We start from the raw sequence: 23441 nt of genomic DNA, 5'->3' as shown, positions 1-23441 counted from the left end.
ATTTGTCTACTGTAGATGAGGAAACCCCAGGAAAACTTCATTCAGAATGGCTGACCTGAAAAACCTTTTAACACTTTTTCGACCGAGTGCCCCCACCGGGAATTGCACTTAGGACCGCTCGCACTCCTGAAATTAATGGTGAGCTACTTTAGTCGATGCTTTGATCATATATTAACCAAATGAAAGCTGCCTGCCGATCATGGTCCTTCGTTTGATCTAATGCTATTATTATTACATTGCAGTCCCCTTTCACCGAATCACATTTAACCGAATTTTCGGGTTCCTAACCGGCAAAAAACTGCTCGTGCGTAACTTTCATTTAAAAATACCAACAATGAGTACAGTGTTTGTTTTGGTCTAATGGTTATTTATTAAGCAATAAGTTGATTTTTACGAGGCATTGAATGTAATCATTCATTCTCCCATCCACGTCTACTTTTAAGACACTTATTGCACTGTACTGTAAAAGTCAAGAGACACCTTTTAATTGAAACTTGTTTACAAATGTACAGTATTGTATATCGAAATTTTTTATTCCGGTTTAACCAAATTTTCATTCAACCAAAGCACCCCAATCAAATTCATTTAAACTGACTCTTATTGTTATTGTTGCTACGTATAAGTTTATCGTTAGCGAAGCTACATAAGACGTGAACCTACAGCTTAATGTGAGTTCCGAACTACATGATCTCCCGCCGGAAATCGAACCTGGGTCTCCCGTACTAAAGACGTGTACGATAACTATATAAGAACGAGGAAACTCATTAAACTATTTAGTACAAGCTTCTTGGTGTAGGTTGCGGTAGAAAGTTTTGATTTCTGGTCGGCTGCTTGGTTTGAGACTAAATTTTCCTTCCAGTATTGAGACTGCATGACACATGGATCTAGAAAATTAACATGGGATCTAAACCACCTAAGCTGCCGTCGGGAATCGATGTCATTGCATCGAGGTGCATTTACTTAAACATATGGCTACAAGGAAGTTCCTCAAAATGTTCAATTTTAGTAAGGATATTTAAATAAGGCATCATTGTAGTAAGTCGTATGTGATATCTATTTGAAGTTCTTGTTATGTTCAGTGTACCATACATCCATCAATAGTTAAAGGGAAACAGTACCTTTATAGTTAGTCCTCGAAGGCATGCGAAATTACAGTAATTATACTAATATAGTCCACAGCTTTCTGATAAGATTTTGATCTTTGTTGGGGCATTCAAATCGCCCAAAACTATGAGGGACCTATATCGAGTCGTTTTACCCTTTTACTAGGAATTTGGCTAACACATGATACTTATATCCGCATTTAGAAATAGGATAGTGGAGTTAGCAACGGATTATATAAAAAAAAACAGCCACAACTTTTTCAGAGGGTTAGCTAAATACACACTAGGAGAAAGTAAGGTAGGAGAGATTAATTAGCGAATAAATTATATCAGAGCCAGCCGCTAACGTAGGTGAGGACCGACTAACTAATTCCCGGAATAAAAAGTCAACCTTTACCAGGTGCCAATAACTTGCTCGGAAGACAGATGAGAGTGTAGAGGTAAGGGAATATTATCCTTAGGAGGGGAAATTGTCCTACAAGGTGGTTAACACCATGAAGATATGGAAAGGAAATGGGAATACTACTACATTATTTTCCCCAGAAGGGATGAAGGAGGAGAATAAATACAAAGATGGTTCTTCCTGACGTAAAATGTTCCTGAGATAAAATAGTCCACTGTTCGGATCTCCGGATGGAGACTACTCCGAGAAAAATCATCAAAGGAGAACATAATAATAATAATTATAATTCCAGCATAAGAACCTGAAACGTACAAACATTACTACGTGTGGGTAAAATTTAAAATTTAAAAGTGAAAATGGATAAATGCAAAGTGAACATAGTGGGTTTCAGTGAAGTGCAATGGTCAAAAAAAGATGAAATAGTTTCGGTAAATTACACATACATAGTATTCTATTCAGATGACGTTAAGTTCAAGGATGACGTCACGATGGCAATGAGGAATGAAATAGCAAAAAGCGTAACCAAAGTAGAATTCTTTGGCTTCAGTGGCGCTTGATGTTTGTAGAGCTAAGTGCAAAACCAGTAGATATTGTGATTATACAAGTCTATGTGCTAACAACCGACCATGATGACAATGAAGTGGAAATAATATATGACGAGATAGTGACATATTGCATCAGGAGAGAAGATGTAAAGTCAATGCCATAGTAATGAGATACTTCTACAACGTAATGGGAGAAGGAGCTACGAATAATGTGGTAGGGCCATTTGGACTAACTGAAAGATACGTACGGGGCCAGATGCTTACGACTTTCCTAGGCAATATGATATGGAAGTGACGAACACGTGGTTTAAGCAAAGAAAACCCAAGCTGTACATGTGGAAAGATTCCGGAGATAAGAAACGCTAGAGAATATAATACATTCTTATCAAGCAACGTTTCAGGAATAGTGTACGAGACGTGAAGATGCTACCGGAAGCAGACATTGATTTGAATCATAATCTCCTAGTGGCGGAAGTATAAACCTGGTAAAAGTCAATCAAGAAAAAGAGAAATCGAATGAAAACACTGAATTAACTTATTAACAAGATCTACCTGAGTGGAGAATGGCCAAAGGATTTTCTTGATGTTACAATGGTTGGATTGCCAAACAAAAAAGCAAGCAAACAAATGCACTGTATCAGAGTTATTAGCCTTATTTCAGATACTGAAAATATTATTGTTCACATACTGAACAGATAACTCGAAAGTAACATAGAAGAGATGTTGCAGGAAAGTCAATTTGGACTCCGGAAAGAAGAAACACTAAAGATCCTACTGAGTTGATGGGCAATACTCGTATATTAAAATGAGTTCTTGACGTAAAGAAAGAATTGTGTTTGTGTTTCATCGGCCAGCAAAAAGCTTTCGATCTGGTCAATTGTCCAAAATTTCTGAAAATACTGAAAAGAAATCGAGATCAAATAGAGAGACCCATGACTGATTTTCAATTTGTACATAAAACAACGTGTGAAGTTGCGCTTGAATTAAGGACAAATCAATAGTGTGGAGATAGGAAGAGGAGTCAGATTAGGATATTTTTCAACCTTCAGTGAATGTTTTATGAAAGAAGTATTAATGGGAATTGAAGATATCAAGATTGGAGGGCAGATCATTAACAATTTGAAGTATGCAGATTATAGATTATTGTAGGTAGATCCAAATAAGAACTACAGGAAATGAGATGGACAAACATAGATAAACAATATGAATGGAAATATCGAATGTTATGAGAATGTGCCATGGAGAATGTGCGTTACGGGTGGGAGTAGAGCAAAGAGAACTGAAGAAGTCGATAATTTCAAATATTTAGGTAGTATTTTGACGAGAGATGCTTACTGCACCAAAGAAATCAGGTAAAAGATTACCGTAGCCACAGAGACATTCAACAAGAAAAGGTCACTCTTAACCTGCTTGGTTTAATTTAATTCAATAGCACCCGTTCTTTTACAGCCTTTCGGGTCTCAAATCCAGAACCATTGGACTGAGTGCTGATTTCAGTTTTTCTCCGGAAAATTTCCAATATACGGAGGGTGAAAATAGTAGTGTGCATCTACTGGCAAACATTAAGTATGATGGATATTTGACTCCGAGGGAAACATAAAATATGAAACGTTTGAGCTGCTCTTCAAATTGAAAGTAAATCGTGTGACTGGAGACTGAAGAGTCGCCACTCAAAGTAGTTTGGGGATTATGAACTTCTGGAAACAAGAACTAATCAAATAATTCTGAGCGCGTTGGTTTGATACAATTAGAAACTGATACAATTAGCTACTGCCAGTAGTAGACAATGTGATTAGTTAGGACTATAGCCGGCTGGGTCGCTGATATTGTTTTCGTTTCATTCTGCGAACGATTTGAATTTCAATTAGATATATAGGAAATGGTGCAACAGGGTGATCAGCAGTGAGAAATTTTACAGCTTGGAGTTTTTTTCCCCTTAGGCTGCTTATTGACTATCCAATGAAGGATTTATATTCAAACTACAGGTAAATACAAAGAATGGCGTTCATCGTTACTGTACATGTAAATTTTTACGTTCAATTCCACGTTAACAATTACATGTTGAAGAGTAGGTAAGTGCACAGGGTCTTATAGTAGAAACGCATCCAATTATGTCAACTATGTGTGCTCCAATAAAATTCAGCTATATTGTTTTGGGTACAACTTAATGGGAATTGAGTTTTCAATTTAATACAACTTTGTGGTGGACAAACACCGTGCTCGTGGGTTTTCTCGGGGTTCTCCCGTTTCCTCCCACTTTCTTCATTCCACCATTTCACTCATCTCTCATAATCACCGTCTCCTTTAGCCTAATCGGCATAACCGTGGGACGTAAAACTTAAAGATTTCATTTCATTTTCAATTTAATACATCACAATCGTAAGATTTTTTTATGTGTATCACACAAAATAGCTTAAAATACCGTTAAGTGTTCATCATTATTTAGGCTGGAATTACCTTTCATGAAGAAAATGAAGTAAATCGTAGCAAGGTTCGATTCTCTCTTTTTATAAAATATAATTTAAAATTAATTGCAATTATTAAGGATTTGTTTTAATTATAAGTTTCTTTAACATATTATCCCCCTCCTTAAGAATTGTGTAATACATGCATTTAAAACAAATAGTTGCAAAATGAATACATGAGTGAAAGCTAAGTGACTTATCAGTTCTTTTCACTGCTGTACACGCACTCTGTTATTGTTTAATTTCTCAAATGAATTGTCTATGTCCAGTTGAAAGAGAAAATACAGGGAAAGGAAAAGAATCGCCTCTTAGGCGGTTTTAGTTACTAGGCCTACTACCCCGGAGCCTTCTGCCCCCGGACTGCTCACAAGATATCTGAGTGACCACGAACGCTCAGAACCACACGTAAAATGGGTTTAAATTAGGAATCGCACATGCGCCAAAACAGTGGTATCAGTCATTCACACGAAAAACGGAGTCGTTGTCTGCTAACATCATTCGATGCTGTATCTGCACGAGTAACTATTTACTCTAGTTGGGTGAATAGTATAGGTGCTGTAGGAGGCCTTCTTCTGGAAGGTTCGCTTGAAAGTTAGAGTGCAAAGAGAGTACATCGGCATCATGAGGCAAATTAATCCCTTGAATGTCAAACTGTTAGAAGCAAAGGTCTGACCTGCTAAATATGGAAACGTAATCAGAGCCGAGGATATGGAAATCGCGAATATGTTATATAGCATAGTAATTCACAAATACAATGGGGATGAACCAAACATGAATGAAGATACGCTGGATAGGTATAGAAATCTGAGGACAGTAAGAACCCGTACCTGAAGTTGGTCTATCCAGCACTACAAGGCCTTCATCTTCATAACAAGAACCTTCAAGCGAAAGTGAGTACGAATCATCTCCACCCAAAATGTTGAGGGCCACTATATTATAAGGTATTGATGACAACGTACTGGAGAACATTTATGATGACTATTACAATTGTTGCTTCAACTCCTATAGCAAACTTATAAGGCGCTATAAGTACATTCGCATTAAATCAAATTACAAAGTAGTATTAGATTATATAACTGGCAAAAGATGAGAACGAGTTCACTTCAAACGAAACAGACTGTCACAATTAGAAACTATAAAAGAGCATATAATATCACAATTTGACAGACCAGGAACGTATGGATCTGCTTTTCACTATTGGCATCTGAAAATGTGGACACTAGAAGTATCTAAAGAAGTTGGCCTAGACAATTTCACAGCTTCGATTACTTTTATCAACAAACTTAAGGCTCAAAATGGCATTTCTGTAAGGTATATTACTACGTGCGTAACACGTAAGAACATACAAGAAAATGATAGTACTCCTCAGAAGACACAAGTGTTTTAGAAGGAAGTAAGAAAATATGTAACGAATAGGAGTGTAGACGAAGAAAATGTTTGGAACAGTGACCAAAGTCAATTTAATTATGAAATGTCTTCATTGTTAACACTATCTTACAGAAGCAAGAAAACTGCAGATGGTGTGTTGCGATCTGTGCGTAGCTCTACATACATACAATTAGTATGGCGTTATCAATGAGTGTCAAATTATCTAACAAGTTCTATATCTATTTTCTAGAGCCACAAAGCACTTTTGGCCCAATCAACATGTCCACGGAACATTCATATGGAGTGAAGCAAGAGTGGCAAAAGTGACGACGCGAAGAGCCTATTGCTGTGTGATTCTTGGTCAGGTCGTAAGGTTATACTCTGTTAGATGAAAGTTTTCCGAACAAGGATGTTACGCTCAAGATATTTCCACCGAAGATAGCAAAATATTGCCAACCTGTTGATGTACACATTCTATGTTCTGTAAACAATATAGACAATATAAGCACTACGTGAGAAGAATCGTTGATTTTGTAAGATTACAATGTGAAAAAAAGGAAGAAGTACGTCACACGACTGTCATTTCATCATCAGACTTCACTCTGTCCTTTACAATCAAATTTCTGCACCCAAGTAAAGTCAGCGTCGAAAGTTCTCTCCATTTGATAAAATTTGTTTTGGGGGGATAACGGTGCTATGAGTGAAACATACAATGATGGTGTGGCCGAAAAGTATAGAAAATTACATTCGTTTTAATTAACTGAAAACTGTAATCTAATTGTTTTTCATTCTGAAACTAATTTCATGAAACGGAAAGAACTATTGTCACTGACTGTACAAATATATGTTACAATATGCTTGGCAAAAGCAGATTATGATCTTGACATACCAATATCATTTGAAATTGAAATTAATGTGGCTTTGATGTTGGACTGCTTGAATAGAGATGTCCTGTTGAATGTGGAAAGGGTGGCATTAGTAAGATGTGCATTTCGTTCTGTTCCACTTTGCTTTGACCATCTCATTAAAATCGCACACCTACATTTTGAAGACTGAATAGCGGGACAGCATGATGGGGTCAGTAGAACAGGTTTGTTTTTCAGATAGTGAAATTTATTTTAAGCAAAGAGAAATATAGCAATCAGTCATGACAAAGTTCTTCTCTTGGGCCTTGTGCAGGTGATCTTTTAAATGTTTCTCGTGATAAGACGCGCAGTTTTGTGTGCAAATGGTTCACACCACTGTTTTCGAGATAAGCGAAGTATATTCTAAGCACATCTTCGTGTGGTTCTCATTGTCCGAGGTCACGCACATCTCTTGTCAATGAGAACCATCGAAATCACCACTACACAACAGTAGCTGACTGAACCACGATCCAGAAGTAAAAGAGCAGTTCGCGAGTGAGTGACGTACAAATCCAAGTTTCCAAACAATTTCCGCATCCGAAGAACGACAGCTCCCAAAGAACCATAACTCCGAAGAATCTATGACTTTGAAAGATATATGACTCAGTAGAGATAAGTCATGGCTCAATCACTCATACAAAAGGGCCGTTTAGATGATCCGACTCATTCCCGAGCGACACATCACCAATTTAGATGACGATGTTATAATAACTACCTATAGCGAAGTCACACATGGATTTTTAAACGTTTCACATTGTACACTTTGCATCAAAAAATTGCGACAGTTAACACCGTGCATCTAGGCAAACCAATATGCATCTTCTTACTCCATAACGGTGTCTGGTAAAGAGACATGCTATCTCTCATCCTTTACTCTCTCCCATACTAAAATGAGCAAACAGCGTTAGCACAATTCTAATTTTAAAATAGACATGTATTAGTATCGATAAAATGAAAGAATAAAATCGAGACGAAACAAGATTCGTACGTTGATGTAGGGAGAAACTTAAATACACACCCAGTGAAAAATTGAAACTAATGAATGGCTGTTAGACAGCGGTAGAGAAGTGAGGCAGAGAGAGAAGGAGAGAGAAGAAAAAGAAAAATGAGAACAGATAAAAAAAAATGGAATTTTAACGTAGTAAGAAAAGAGTCTAACATTATAAAGTTCCGTTTCCACAAATCCATCAGCAATATAGAAGTAACGTTTTTTAAAAATATTTTTTCAAGGCTATTCGAATACATAGAGGATGTTAAAAAATTCATTAAGTCACTTTCAAAATGAATAGCAAACTTGGTGGTCAAATTAAATGCTCAATTTCCAGTGGTACTGTAAGCTTTGAGACACATCTAGGATAACATCAAAACTTTAACACATATGCTTTGCTTCTGCGTGATTCTGTTGCAAAGTCGGTAATGTTCATTAGACGTACTGATCCGAAATATATTCTAATAAACTCAGTAGATAGCTAAGGTCATACTTTCCATTCTAGTCTACTAATGCAAATTTAAAAAAAAAAAGAAAGAGAAAAAAGAAAGAAAGAAAAATTAAATGAGTGTTATTTTACTGCTAAATTTCTATCAGAAACTGCTTATGTTAAAAGTCCAAACTGTATCATAATGAACAGTTACAAAAGTTCAAAAGGAAAATTGGATGTTCCTTATAGATATAGCAGACTGTGCATGTTTCACATTTCAGACGTAAATAAAACACATTGAATTATAAGATAAAATCGAATTTTGTATCAAACTATTATAAATAAAATCTTGTTTTTTTATTTAGCAAAAATGTCCATTTTCTAGTCATCTCTGAAGATTTATTTGTTCCGAATATCCAGTCTCGATTTCATCTATTGCCGATATAACATTTAATTCGCACAGATAGAATGAACCACTAGATCTGAAACGGGCCATTGTGTCAGTTGGGTGATATAGGTTAGCTTATTCGATTGAGACTATAACACAGAGGATAAAGAGAGGTTTTACTTATTTCCTTGCGTTTAAACAGTATTTCGTTCAGAGGTGACCAGGACTGAGATGTTATCCCCAGAGCACGAAAAACACGACGCCGAAATTTCCAGTGAACTAGATTTTCCAGATAGGTTGCCATGTTTACGCGCACCAAGACGTAAGTAAATAATTTGTGTAACGCTGTACAGAAGTTTATTCAATAATAACATGCGTAGTACTGCTCCCAACTTTTATGTGTACGTAAGATCGATTCCTCCTCATGCCATATGGTCTTTACAATGGATAAACCATACGCGCCTGTTTTTTTTTTTTTTCGAAAACGGAACAGAAAATGGAACAAGAGCTTAATTTTCAAAGAATCGTTTGTGAGATTGATGCCGTGTGCGCGACGTCGCAAGTATAGGAGAATATTGATATCATTATTCGTTGAACTGAGAATTATACAATGAAAGTGAACATTTATTATTATTATTATTATCATTATTATTATTATTATTATTATTATTATTATTATTATTATTATTATTATTATTATTATTATAAGCATACTTGTGAACTTGCATGGTGAAGTTACTACATAATATGTTGTTATTTCTGTAATTTTTCCTGGATTGTATGCTATTTCGTTTATTAGTGGGCACTGATTGTCTCCAGATCGTCGAATGAATGAACTTCGGCGTGCACTTTGGTGTAAATAACTTTACAGGAAGAAGCTGGTCCATTTCGAAGATCAGGGCTAAACTTTGTAATATTTTGCTAATAGCTTTAAGTGGCGTGACAGTATAGAAGTGCCGTACGGGAGTTATGAGTAGTACAACTACTCAACGTGAGTTCAAATCCTTTTCAAGAAAAGTTATTTTTTTTACAAAGTGATTGTGAAGACTCGACATCTCATACTTGACGAGCAATTGTTAAGAATAAAGAAACAAACACCTGTATCATGATCGAGACGATTTACGAATGTAGGTTGGGAAAGGATAAATAATACCTATGGGAATTGTTCTGGTAATTTCCATAGATATTATTTGTCCATTCCTAAATTCCAAACACTTCATAGATCTGAAGTATCCAGTTTTCGTGTTATTGTTGTCAGAAAGAAACACTTAACCATTTGTAAATAAATTTTGGGTAGAGCAGTCGGCGGAGTATTGGTATCATGCTATACTTCCAAATGGAAAATATCGGTTCGATTCCTCATCAGGTAGAATCATTTTTCACATAAAATAATGGCTGCAAACACATTCATATGCGGTTGGAGAACTTACAAAGTATCACTTGCGAGAATCTGAGTAAACTGTGTGCGTTCTTTATAGTACAATGTAATGATTAGTAGGGTTCATATTTATATTTGTCTCTCTCTCTCTCTCTCTCTGTGTTTTTCTAGACTTTTCGTTTTCATGTCTTTGCATCTTCCTCTTCTTTCTTCTCCCTCTCTCATACACATACTTTATGTGCGTATATGTATGCTCCAGAGTTAAAACCGAGGCAGTTTTTAGGCCTGGTGATTAGCCCGATCGATCCAGTCTGGAAAATCTAATTAACTGACAAGTAACACTTCACATCGTTGCTGCCGGTCTGACGCTAAACTATACATTTTCGGAAAGCACTAGTCCTAAATAGGATAACTACACAGTGCGACGGTCAGACGTTGCCGCGTTCAGGACTTATGGAGCGTCAAACATTAACATGGGGTTTATGAGAGTAACCATAGCAGTCGTATTATTTCATGCTAATTCGTCTTGCATTTGAACTCTGTGCTAACATGTGTGTTGTAGCAGTCGTATTATTTCATGCTAATTCGTCTTGCATTTGTACTCTGTGCTAACATTTGTGTTGTTTTTGTGTTTTTTAGGTATGCGTTGTAAGATGGATCCGAAAGTGGTCGTTTGGGCTCTGGTGGCCGAGATCGGGACAAATGAGCGCAATCCAAATTTGGAAGAGCAAAGGATGGTGGCACACATCAAGTCTCTTTTGACCAGCGGGATGGAAGTCGTTGAAGAGATTCGTACGCTCGGCTTCGGTGACAGTGATGGTGACCAGGGGGACGGAGACATGGATTTTGGAGACGAGGAAGACCAAGAGCAGGAGGATGCAGAGATGCCTTCGTCATCGCAGCAGTCTCATACGTCTTCCGCATCTGGCTCATCAGCGTCAGAATACCTGCCCTCTCCTGTGAAGAAGCCGAAGTTCCAGGATCAGCCTCCAGAAGACTCCAAAATGACACCAGAGCAGTGGCGCGAGTACAAGGCAAAAGCCTATGCCTACTGGACGGTAAATCCAAAAACAGGTAGGCCTTGGAACACAAAGACCGGTCGTGCTACCCACTCGACTCTGCAGAATCAGTTCAGGTATATTCGGAACATTGGCGTGCTACGTCACTTTGGGGCAACACAAGGCAAAGATGACAAGAAGACGCTGATGGCAGAGATCAATGAGGCAGTTCGGGGCATGTTCGCGGAGAAACAGCACACTGCTATCATTCACGATCGAACGTTGCGAATTTGGGCTAGGCAAACAGCTAATGAACTGGACCCTAACAAGAGTCTCAAGTTCAAGGCATCACCGTCGTGGGTGTACAGATTCAAGAAGCGCAACAACATCGTGGACCGTGCAATCACCCACAGGGTCGGCAGGACCTGGCAACTGAAAGAGTTGGACTTGCAGCAGCAGGCTGATGCTTTCGTATTAGCGACTCGCGAGCTCATTGCAAGCGAAAGCATCCCACCAACGCAGGTTGCCAATGCAGATCAGAGTAGCTTCAAGAAGTTGTTGCAGAGTACTCGCACTCTCCGTACCAAAGGAACAACAGTCGTGCGAGCGGTTGTGGGATCCATGAGCGCAACAACCCACAGCTACATGATCATGCCCGTGATCACCATGGCCGGAGAGATTCTGCGGCCGATGTATGTACTGGTGTCGGAACCAAGTGGAAAGTTTCCGGGAAACAAGCCTGCAGATCCACCGAACATCAAATCATTTGCTGGCAAAACGTCCAACATGAACAGGGACGACCTTAAGGACTTCTACGAGCAAGTGTTCTGGCCAAGCATGCCTGATGATCGGAAGAAGATCGTTTTGCTATTGGACTCGTGGACTCTGAACAAGGACGACAATCTATCGAACGCACTGAAGCCTGCCGACGTTGCGTTGCACAAGAGACTGATTCCTGGTGGTTGCACTGGAAAGATTCAGCCTTTAGATGTGCATTTCTTCCGTCAGTACAAGTCCTTTGTACGCTTTGTGACCGACACACTGGCCATGGACAGTGTCATGGATATCTGGCATCGCGATCGATTCCTGGCACTACAGTCGTTTTCACTCTACCAGTTCAGCGCACCCCGATTCAAGAACCTGATCCGGTACGCTTTCCACAAGGCTGGCTATCTGGACGAGGAGCCGGGAATGTGGATCTCTCCGCACGAGTACTGCTTTGACTCCCTCGACGAAGGTGACGTGTGCTTCACGTGCGGCGAACTACCGTTCGTCAAGTGTGCACACTGTGAGCGCACTCTTTGCATCTCTCATGCTCTGTTCGACGATTTGCACATTGATTGTACCCTTTAACTTACGCAAACAAGTGCTCAATCAGACAACGTCGATTCAAACGTCACAAACCTTGTGTTCTTCTTCGTTTCCTGTAACTCTCATAAACCCCATGTTAATGTTTGACGCTCCATAAGTCCTGAACGCGGCAACGTCTGACCGTCGCACTGTGTAGTTATCCTATTTAGGACTAGTGCTTTCCGAAAATGTATAGTTTAGCGTCAGACCGGCAGCAACGATGTGAAGTGTTACTTGTGAGAACTTTGGCGTTATGTTTTTCGTGCTCTGGGGATAACATCTCCAGTTCTGGTCACCTTTGAAAGAATTTTATTCTCCGACTTATTGTCTCAATCGAATCACCGGGTCACTACGGGTTCGAAACTTCGACCTAGTGGTGGTCCATAAGTTAACCCACATCACCCAACTGACTTGATGAGCTGTTTCAGTTCTAGCGTGTTCATTCTATCTGTGCGAATTACAACGTTATATCCGCAATAGATGAAATCGAGACTGGATGTTCGGAACATATAAATCTTTAGAGATGACTAGAAAATGGTCCCTTTTTGCTTATTTAAAAACAAGATTTTATTTATATTAGTTTTACATAAAATTCGATTCCATCTTATAATTCAATGCGGTCTGAAATGTGAAACGTCTGAAATGTAAAACATGCACAGTCTGCTACATCTATACTGAACATCCAATTTTCCTTCCAAACTTTTGTAACTGTTCATTATGATACAGTTTGGACTTTTAACATAGGCTGTTTCTGATAGAAATTTAGCAGTAAAATAGGACTCATTCAAATTTCTTTCTTTCTTTTTTCTCTTTCTTTTTTTCTTAAATTTGCATTAGTAGGCTGGAATGAAAAGTATGTATGGCCCAAAAGTAGGTATATAGTACCATACTGACCAGCTCATTTCATTTTATATCATTTCTTATTGTTATCCATAAGGTAGATTTAGTTTCTTTATTATTTGTCCTTAATGTCTTTTACCTTAAGCTCCTAACAGCCGAAGCAAATGAATCCATAAACTAGAATGTTATACTTGATCGATGCAGGGGTGTATACCTACTTTTGAGCTACCCTGTATATACATGGATGAATTACAGTTTATCGACCCTTTCAGCAGCGAGGCTATATGGGATGTGGACCTACAGTTTAACGCGGAATCGGGACCACATGCCTCCCGCTGATATAAATTATAAAGGCCGCATAGTAAATTGGCCCATTTTAGAAACGTTATTAAGAGCAAATAATGAAATTTATTTAGGTGTAACAAGTTAGAATACAAGCTAGACATGAAAACATTTGCTTATTTGTGTATTTTTACGTTACCAAACAGAAAAACGTGTTGCACAAAATAAAAAAAAACAGTGTTGCAGTAAAAATGTTATTGTCCAAAAATGATAACTTGTAGATGACCGCCATTTCGCTCTACACACTCAATAAGTATCTTGCTAAGGTCACTCATTACTCTATGCAGCATATCTAGGGAAATTCTTGCAACTTCTTCCTAAATGCAACGTTTCAGTGATATACGAGGTGCACACCAAAAGTGCGTGCCGTTTCGTTCTAATTTCCAAGGAGATGTAGGGAACTAACCTGTCCCTTTTTCTCATCAAACTCTCACTCTTTATTGATACACAGTTGCCATTGCTACGTTCATTTTGTGTAGAATGTGACATAGTCAACTTTGGAGATATGTTTCAGATTATGGAAAATAACACTTCCCAGGGATGATTTACTGGCAAAATGGCGTCCACGAAGAGAATCCTTGAGGTTTGGGAACAACGAAAATTCTCTCGGGGTTAAATCAAATGAGTAGAGTGGGTGTGGCAAAAGTTCAATAGCATGGTTAGCCAATAATGAGATCACAACATTAGCACAATGTGGCAGTGCATTGTTCATATGCAAGAGCAAAATTGTCATTCGCATTTGTGGTCGTTTCTCAATCCATTACGGCAAAGACATTCTGCATCCAAAAGTGTATCAAAATACTCGCCTGTAATTGTATGATCATTTCAGAACAGGGTGGGAAAATGTCACTCCCTGGGAATCACAGAAGATAACGTACAGCACCATCTCATTTGATGCCAAACGACTTAATTTTCTTGGGAGGGGAGTAAATCTGTGTGTTTCCACCTCATCGACTACCCGTTTTGTTTCTGGGTTGAATAATGGTGTTAGGTAGTCAAAAATTAGTGCAAAGGTATTTACTTAAATTAACTTCCTAAATCTAACAGAGTTTACAAATGAATGACTATACCACTTTCTTTCACTGTTTATCTTTACTTGACTTATACCACTACATCCACTAAACAGAAATCTTCCTGTATTCCAAAAAACATTCCAGTAGAGTAAGCCACACCAGGCATTACCATACACTCAATAGCCATACTTGTCTATAATACCTCCTAAACATACAAATAACTTCTGCCACATCTGCTTCATTGCAGTCACCAACTAAATGCACAATATCTAAATTACATGGTAACAAACTTCAATTGTTCTTACCTCTCAACACGTTGCCCAATTATTCCTATGTAACATCTAGTCCTATAATTTTTGATAATACCCAATCTTAACTCATAAAACCCGAACAAATGGAATCCGTGATTCATTAATTGTCACAACACTTGACAAGAAATTGCGTCCCTCTCTTCTGAAGTGTGTCGTCGCTTGATCGAATCTATGCCTCTTTTGACGATCGAATCTTTGATCGTCATTAAGTATTCATGGAATTCAGCGAGAAGAAGCTTATGCTAGGCCCAGTTCATTTGTAATTATTCGATCTACTATTCCCGATTGTTAGCTCCAGTGTATAACAATATCCTACATGGTGACACGTCTATATTCCTTGATAAAATTTCCATACGGCAATGTTAGCGCCAGTTGATGCTGTTTTTAGACGTCCAGAGCTCTCCTCATCTTTCACACTCGCTCGCCTTGATTTGACCTTATGTATCCACTTCGTAATAGTGTTTTCTGCAAGAGCACTTTCACCACATATCCTCCAATGGCGACAAATATCGGCAACACAATGTCCAGCTGCAAGGAGGAATTTCACAATTATCCGTGGCTCTTTAAATGAAAATTCCATGTCCCCGGGCAGTATCAGAAACACGTCTTACTCGTTGAGGTAATGTGACTCAAGTATTACCATCTAATATACAAAACCTATACTGCTTAGAGAAGAAGAATGGACGTCTCCGACGAAACAGTTGCTTTCATTAAATGACAAGAAATGTGGAATTAAGAACAAAACGGCACGTACTTTTGCTATGCACCTCATACATAGATAAGGGAATTCTATCTTTGAAAAAATGTGATAATTTTCTTTTTCTTGGTACAACACTATTTTGTTTATTTTATGTAACACCGTTTTCTGTTTGGCGACTTAAATTTACAAATGAATGAATGCTTTCATGTCTAGGTTGTATTCCAACTTGTTACACCCAAATAAATTTAATCATTTCCTCTTAATAAAGTTTTTAAGATGACCCGATTCACTGCCACACCCAGTATAATACCTCACCTCTCCCATCTATTGGTATTTCGTCATCCCGATAACTGTACTACCATCCATTTCATGGAGCAAGTTCGCCTCTATCTTTGTAACAAAGCCTATTTTGAATCAATTATGTCCAAATGTTCAACACTGAATGATCAAATTACGTTCCATCTAATACTTACAGTTACCGTTGGCAACAGTCCTTCTGGAACATTGGCCACAATTATACCAATGAGGAACACCACACTGTCGATCCAGGAGTAGCCTATTATAAGAGAAGTAATGAAGAACGTAATACCAATGAAAACAGCAACCCCACTGATAATGTGAGTAAAATGAGCAATCTCCTTGGCGATTGGTGTTGTTCCTGCTTGCACACTAGATGCTAAGCCTGCAATTCTACCCACCGCACTGTTGTCACCAGTTTTTATTACCACACCTGTAGCAGTGCCTGTAATAGAAATAGTTGTAAATGTTACATCTCTATGTATAAAATGAATCCTGACTGACTGATTTTGATTGGTCCAGGAGAAATCGCTTATGCTAGAAACTTGAAAATTGGACAATGCATAGAATTTGTGATGTGACATCCCAGTAAGGAAAGAATTTTAGAAACTCGGCGGGTAAGGGGAAGAAGACGGGTAGGCCTACTAATTTTTATCTTAAAGTCTCGGAATCTCTGAATGTTAGAGACCAAAAATGTGGTATACCCTATATAGACTTCTCATTTAAAACAATTAGAAACGTTTTTCAGCGTTTCCTAATATTTGACTTGATAGGTAAGAAAAGGAAGTGACAAGAAAAAAGGTGTGGGAAAGGCCCGCAGCCAGAGGGGGCTAGGAGGCGCCGGCCCCCACAAAACTTTTCGTGACCCCCCCACAGAATTTTGATATTCGTAAGAGAATTTTAATGACTTTGCCCCCTAACATATTCATACCCACCCCCAAATCTCTGTAGCTGGTTTCGGGCCTGGTGTGGGAATTCAATTATTATAATATGTCTACTACATCTTGGAATCTCTTAAGCTTATATACATGAAATTCGGTATTTGACTTTTGATTTAAAATAATAACATACATCTTTCGCCGTTTTCTGATATTTATCCTCGAAAAGAAGAAAAAGGCGGGTAGAAAATAGAGTGGTTTTGCAATTCTTAAGATAAGATGGCCATATCTCGAAATCCCTTAAAGTTAGAGACATTTTATTTGTTATTTGGACTTCTCATATAAAATTATTAAAGACATGTTTCAGTGCTTTTTGATGTTTTCTCCATGAGGATAAAAAGGTGGGAAGAAAGAAGAGTCAGCGTTGAAATTTGTAAAATAAAATGGCATATCTCGAAATCCTTTAAGGTTAGAGTAATGAAAAGTGATCTTTAGTCTTTTAAATTAGAATAATTAAAAATGTGATTCAGCGTTTTTTTAAGTTTCCCTTAGAAAGGAAGAGAAAGGCGGGAAGAAAAAATGTGGATGTTGTAATTGTTAAAATAACATGGCCATATCTTGAAATCCCTTAAGAATACAGATATATTAGGGATTTGAGATGAGCGAGACCAAAGGCTGAATAAATGTGGTGGTCGGAGGGAAAAGTCTCCAGCTAGTCGAAGGCTAATATATAAATAAAATACCTATTACATCTAGTGAGAAACCATTCTCCACAACACAACTAATAGATGGATTGATATCATCCTTACGACATCATGAACTCTGTATATCCTGAGAAAACAAGGTGGAATACCTATTAGTCAAGGTTCAGTGTGTGAGAATGCATCATGAACACACTTGCGACTGATTTTAATTTAGAGTTCAAACTGAAAAATTGTGCACATAAAAAAGGTGATTGTAAATCAGGAATGGCGAATCAACGCATCATTCGCCATTTGTTTGGACAGCTTTCGTTCCGGCGACACAGTATTAAAAAATGAACCCGCAGCCAGCAATCAACGATACAATCGGATTATCTCCTCAGGAACACAATGGAAATGGACTGTCCGAGGAGAGTTCGTACTACTATTGACGAACTAGTCATCACTGGCGTTCAACGGTTGCGTGCAATGGGTAAGGTGAAAAAGTTGGTCTCATGGATGCTACTGTTCAACGAGGATCGCTATTTGGATGTGTGTGCTGTTGATTGTACGGAATAATCGAGAAGGCTTCCTACATAGGAGTACATTGGTCATTTTTTCTTTTTCATAAAAGAAGTGAATACTGAGCTTGATGTAGTTTGTCCTCCTAAATTAAAAAAAATGTGATCAGAATCCTCTCATCAGGCAAGATCTTCCCTCAAGGTTTTGTTGTATTTTTTTTCTTTTTACATTTATACACGAAATGGACCATATTTTCTTTAAATATGCATGTGTTTGGAGCGGCATAGCTCAGCTCTTGATTAACGTAGAAGGACGATGTAGAACAGATGACGAGTTTTCAATTCCTGGAAATACGTTTGTCTCGACTCGTCTCGAATTTTACAAAGTGTGTCTCGACTCGAATTCGAGTCGAGATTCGAGACCTGTCTCGACTCGTGCGCATCCCTAGCTGTCCAGAGAACGGATTTTTCTCAATGTAGTCCTATAATTTATGGTAGAATCCGAACTACTGTAAGGCGTTCAATTTTTAAATCTCTTTTACCGGGAATCGAACCTGGTTTACCAAAGGCGCGTTTGCAGCAAAGGGTTAGCAAACGAAGGGAACAAAAAATATTATACACGTATTTGTCTACTTTAAAATGAATTTAACTTTTTTGTGTGTGAAAAGCTAAATATTGTTGTTATTCACGTTCTAAGTAGCCTACCTTCAACGGCATTTGTGGATAAGAATGCCAAATTGTTTGTTTCGAGTGCATTATCGTGTGTAGTCTCTGTGCTTCTTTTCTGAGCCTCTGATTCACCGGTCAGGGAAGAATTGTCTACCTTGAAATTGTGACACTCTATTATTCTGATGTCTGCAGGAACTCTATCGCCAAACTGCACTTTAACAATATCACCAATGACAAGTTCCTCAACAGACACTTCCTTCTCTTCTCCATCACGAACCACAAGAGCGATCTGGAAATAAATAATAATTTTATAAAAGACCACAAAATTTAAGTGATATTAAAAGTGATATATTAATCTTTATTCAAACGTACGTTAGACTGGGGTTTTACAATCAGTAGCGGATCCAAAAGTGTGGGCGGCCCCTGAAGGGAAGGTGTAACTCTTTGGTTTTATTTAAACGAAAAGAGACGATAGAAGTTTTATATATATATATATATATATATATATATATATATATATATATATATATATATATATATAGATAGATAGATAGATAGATAGATAGATACATACATACATACATACATACATACATACATACATAGACATAAATATAGATATAGATATAAAAACCAATAATCTGTTATCAACCTTTTATTAGTACAAAATAACTAATATTCCCAAGTGATACAGTGGGTAATATTTTGCGCCCCATCTGAACCTTCCATCCTTTTGCGCAAGAATCAAGAGATAATACACCTTCCATAGCCAAGTGGCGAAACTGGAAAGGAGTACGCGTTTCTCCCAAGGGAAAGTAAAACTCTTTTTGTTATTTCAACGAGATGTGATGACTAAAGTGCTTTTGTGTCAATATATTAAACCAATAATTTGCTCTCAGTCTATTGCTAGTGCAAACTAGCTAATATCACCATCTGTTATAGTGGATAATATTTTGCACCACCTACTGCTCTTTCATCCGTTTCCGCATGAATGATGAAAAACCAGGTTACCATAAAAATAAGTATCGCTATTCAGAGAACTCTGGAGACGTAATCACTCGACAGAATGCAACCAAACTCCGTAGGAGCATATTTGGGAACATGCAGAAGCGATTGGTGTAGAAACAAAATTAGTTCCAATTTTCGCCACCAGAGGGAATTGTGGCGCTGTACAACGCCATGTAAGTGCAGCATGGAAGAGAAACGACACTAGTCACGCCTGCATGTGTTTCGGTGATACGGGTTTGAGGGCCACCATGTGCCAGAAGTGAATTGGTGATCCGATGTTTGCTTCTTTTTTCTTCCCACACTCTTTGCCTTGTGTTCAAGGAATCCCGGGTTCGATTTTCGGTGAAGACACACGTGAGTCGGATCCCATGTTACCCTGTAGGTCCCGTCCTTAGAACGTCATCATCATCTTATACGGTACTAGTCGCCATGCATCCTCCTTGCTCAGGGACCTCCACATCATTATCATCGCTCAATAACACATCGCTACATCATGGGGTTATTAATAGGAGTAAAAATGAATGTCACGCGTCGCACGGGGGCATAATTACGGCCTTTGTTTCATTGCATATCAATATTATTTGTTTTCCATACCACACTCACCGTACTTAATACTGAACAGAAACACAATAGCCTCTGGAGGCGAGATTTAACACTAATGTTTTCCTGGAATTTTGGAGGGAGCTTGCATTTTAGGGACTACGGAAATGACTAACATTTAACTACGTTTTTGTAAGATATCCAAGAATTTTAAAGAGACTCTTCAGTTCAAAAGGCCCCTTCCCCGTAAATCCGCCAGTGATCAGAGGGTATTAATAACATTAGTTCCCAATGGCACGAGACACACAGGAGAGGTAATTGCAGCCTTTCTTATCATTTAGCATCACTAGTGTCGTCGTTTTTCTCCCATGCTGCACTTACTTGGTGTTGTACAGCGCCACAATTACCTCTGGTGGCGAAAATTGGAACTAATTTTGTTTTCGACGCCAATCGCTTCTTCATGTTTCCAAATGTACTCCTACCAGGTTTGGTTGCATTCTGTCAAGTGGTTACGTCTCCAGAACTCTCTGAACAGCGATACTTATTTTATGATAACCTGGTATAACTGTGGTTCAGCGATTGACCTAGAAGGGGCAGCGCCCCCTCAAGAAAAAATATAATTATTTTGTGTGTTTTTTAACATGAGATGACAGGAGTATTTTTCTATCAATATAATATACCAATAGTCTGCTTTTAGTCTATTGTTAGTACAAACTACTTAATATCCCCAAGTGTTACAGCGCGTAATATTTTGCGCCTTGTTCGAAGCTTTCCTCTTTTGCGAAAGTATGAAGAGATACAAACCTTTCGTCTACAGTGGTGGATCTAGAATCAGACACACTCCTCTCAATGGAAAATATAACTCTTTCTATGTAATTTTCACAAACGATAAAACTATTGTTTTGTCCATGTATTAGATTAATAGTTTATCTCATACAACTATTGTTAGTACTAATTAGATGATTCTCAGCTTTTACAGTGGGTAATTTTTTGCTCCCTCTTTCGAACCTTCCCTCCTTTTTCGCAAGAACAAAGAGATATAAACTTTTCTGACCCAGTGGAAGATCTAGAAAACGGTGCACGCCTTTCTCAATGGAAATTATAATATTTTTTGATATTTCGACAAATGCCAAAAATGTAATATTGTCAATAGCTATATTAGACCTGTAATATGGCCTCAATCTAATGTTAGTACAAATTAGGTAATATTCCCAAGTGTTAAAGCGTATAATATTTTTCACCCCTCCGAATCTTTAATCTTTTTATGCACGAATGAAGAGTTTTAAACCTTCCAATCTACAACGGTTAGAGGAATAATCTGTTTGAAGTCTGATCTTAGTACAAACTAGCTCATATCCCCAACTGTTAGAGTGGGTAATATTTTGCGCCCCCTCCGAACCTTCTATCCTTTTGTGCAGAAATGCAGAGAGAACTTTCTGAGGCGAAATATTATGCGTATTGGAAAAAAAAAATATAAAAATTTGTAACCGATCCACGGTTCCATGATGTTTTTTTTTTTTACCCGAGTGTACAATACATTTTAACTAGCACTTATTTGATTGTAACATTTCTCATTTTCTATGAGAAAAGCAATCATTAAAATATTCTGAAATCATTAATTTTCTCTTTATTTCCTGTTTTACAACAATGTATGTTTCAGGGGCGGTTCCAGGATGGACTTGTGGGGGATGTGGGTTGTAATACTGCTACTTAGAGCTACTTTTAAGAGCTCCAAACTCTGAAATAGTTTTTATTTATATATAAAATAAGAAAGTTTCCCCTGCTTTGAAGCATCGCCCCGATTCCCCCCTGAATCCGCCCCTCGTATGTTGTATTCAAGAGATCAGCAAGGTGTTTTCCAGATCTTTGGTGCCAACGAGCTCTTGATAAGACATGAGATAGAGTGGAAACGTTAACGTATTTTTGATTTTAAAGCGGAACTTGGCAAAAGCCAAACGAACGAAAATACTCTCAATTGCCAATTTATTAGTATTTTTCAAACTGTTTTTTGTGCATCGTTAACCTAAAACATTCAATCAACACAATATATTTTCCATTGGCGTTAGTTGAAAATATTTATAGGAGACTCTGGACCGTGAAAAATGCGTGGCTATATTCTCAAGGAGGCAAAAGCACATATAGACTTTCAGTGTTGCTCGAACTGAGCACATCAGCCTAGGAGCAATTACCATACATTCATATATGAAATATCATGCATCTACTATTAACATCTGAAAGAGATTATTGCTTACATCAGGAATATCCAGTTTTATCGCTAACACCTAAATCAAACGCTGATAAAGTTTGGATTCCTCACTTTTCAGGACAGTGCTTAAGTGTACTTCACCGATAGAGCAACCACGTTAGGCCATTCTTCATATATTGAATATAACGCAATAGTGTTCAACGTTTATATTTTATACACATAATATACTGAAAACGCGCTAAAGAGGCAATTAAGGATTTTCGATTGTAAGAGTGAGGTTTAATCGTTTCCTGCATTTTTCACAGGTTGCATTATATGGACGACTCCAAAAGTGCATTACCACCTCCAATTCTCCTTTTCCTGCAATAGCAGGCAACCCAAAAAGCTCGGACGTTGGGTTGGTTGAGAATTGGAAAGGCGCTGGACCAAATCTCAATTTTGTTACAAATATATCAGTGTGGCAAACTGCAAATAAGAGAATAAAATAAATTGTTAATAATGACGATTTTATTATCGTGAAGGCAATTAATGACATAAGTTACAAAATGATCTTAATTAAGCAGTTCAAAGAAGATGAATGGTAAAAAACAGATATAAGAGGAAAGCATTTTCCCCCTTTTTCAAAAAAAAATCTCGCACATAAAGGAAAATGTTACATAATGTGAAGGTTTAATATAAAAGCCTAAAAGCACAAAAACAAATATCCATACGAAACGGAAAGAGAGAAAAACACAGAATAAGGTACTGGCGCACTAGACTTCCGGGTCTCTCATGCAAGATAAAGCGATAGGACGATAGTTGTAATCACAATAATAATAATAATAATAATAATAATAATAATAATAATAATAATAATAATAATAATAATAATAATAATAATAATAAAAACTCGTTCCCTTTCCAAAATCTCTGAGTCTGCTTAAGATCATGTCTGTATATAGCGGTCATGTGCACTTTTTATGAATGAGCGGTCCCAAAGGCCAGAAGGGATTAAAATCTCCGAGAGGGAGGAATAAAAAAACTTTCTTATTATAAATTCTAGTTCAAAGTTCGGAGCAGTTGCTTTAGATAGGTGCTTTTTTGTTGTTTTTTTTTTATTTCCGGGAACAAAATAG

General features: G+C 37.8%; 1 protein-coding gene across 1 annotated transcript in view; it reads right to left on the bottom strand.

The window, feature by feature from the left end:
- Positions 1–23441, bottom strand: part of LOC145664181 (sodium/potassium-transporting ATPase subunit alpha-B-like) — a 465697-nt gene that overhangs the window by 193860 nt on the left and 248396 nt on the right. Inside the window, exons 6-7 of the mRNA XM_081730619.1 lie at positions 18609–18861; positions 16001–16269 (exon numbers count right to left, since the gene is read on the bottom strand). Of these exons, the coding sequence (XP_081586745.1) occupies positions 16001–16269; positions 18609–18861 (522 nt within the window). The remainder of the gene's footprint in view (positions 1–16000; positions 16270–18608; positions 18862–23441) is intronic.

This window comes from Thermobia domestica, chromosome 11 (genome assembly GCF_964235325.1).
Source record: "Thermobia domestica chromosome 11, izTheDome1.hap1.1, whole genome shotgun sequence".
Classification (NCBI taxonomy): domain Eukaryota; kingdom Metazoa; phylum Arthropoda; class Insecta; order Zygentoma; family Lepismatidae; genus Thermobia; species Thermobia domestica.
The sequence above is the reverse complement of the archived record's forward strand: the minus strand, read 5'-3'. Positions and strand labels throughout refer to the sequence as shown.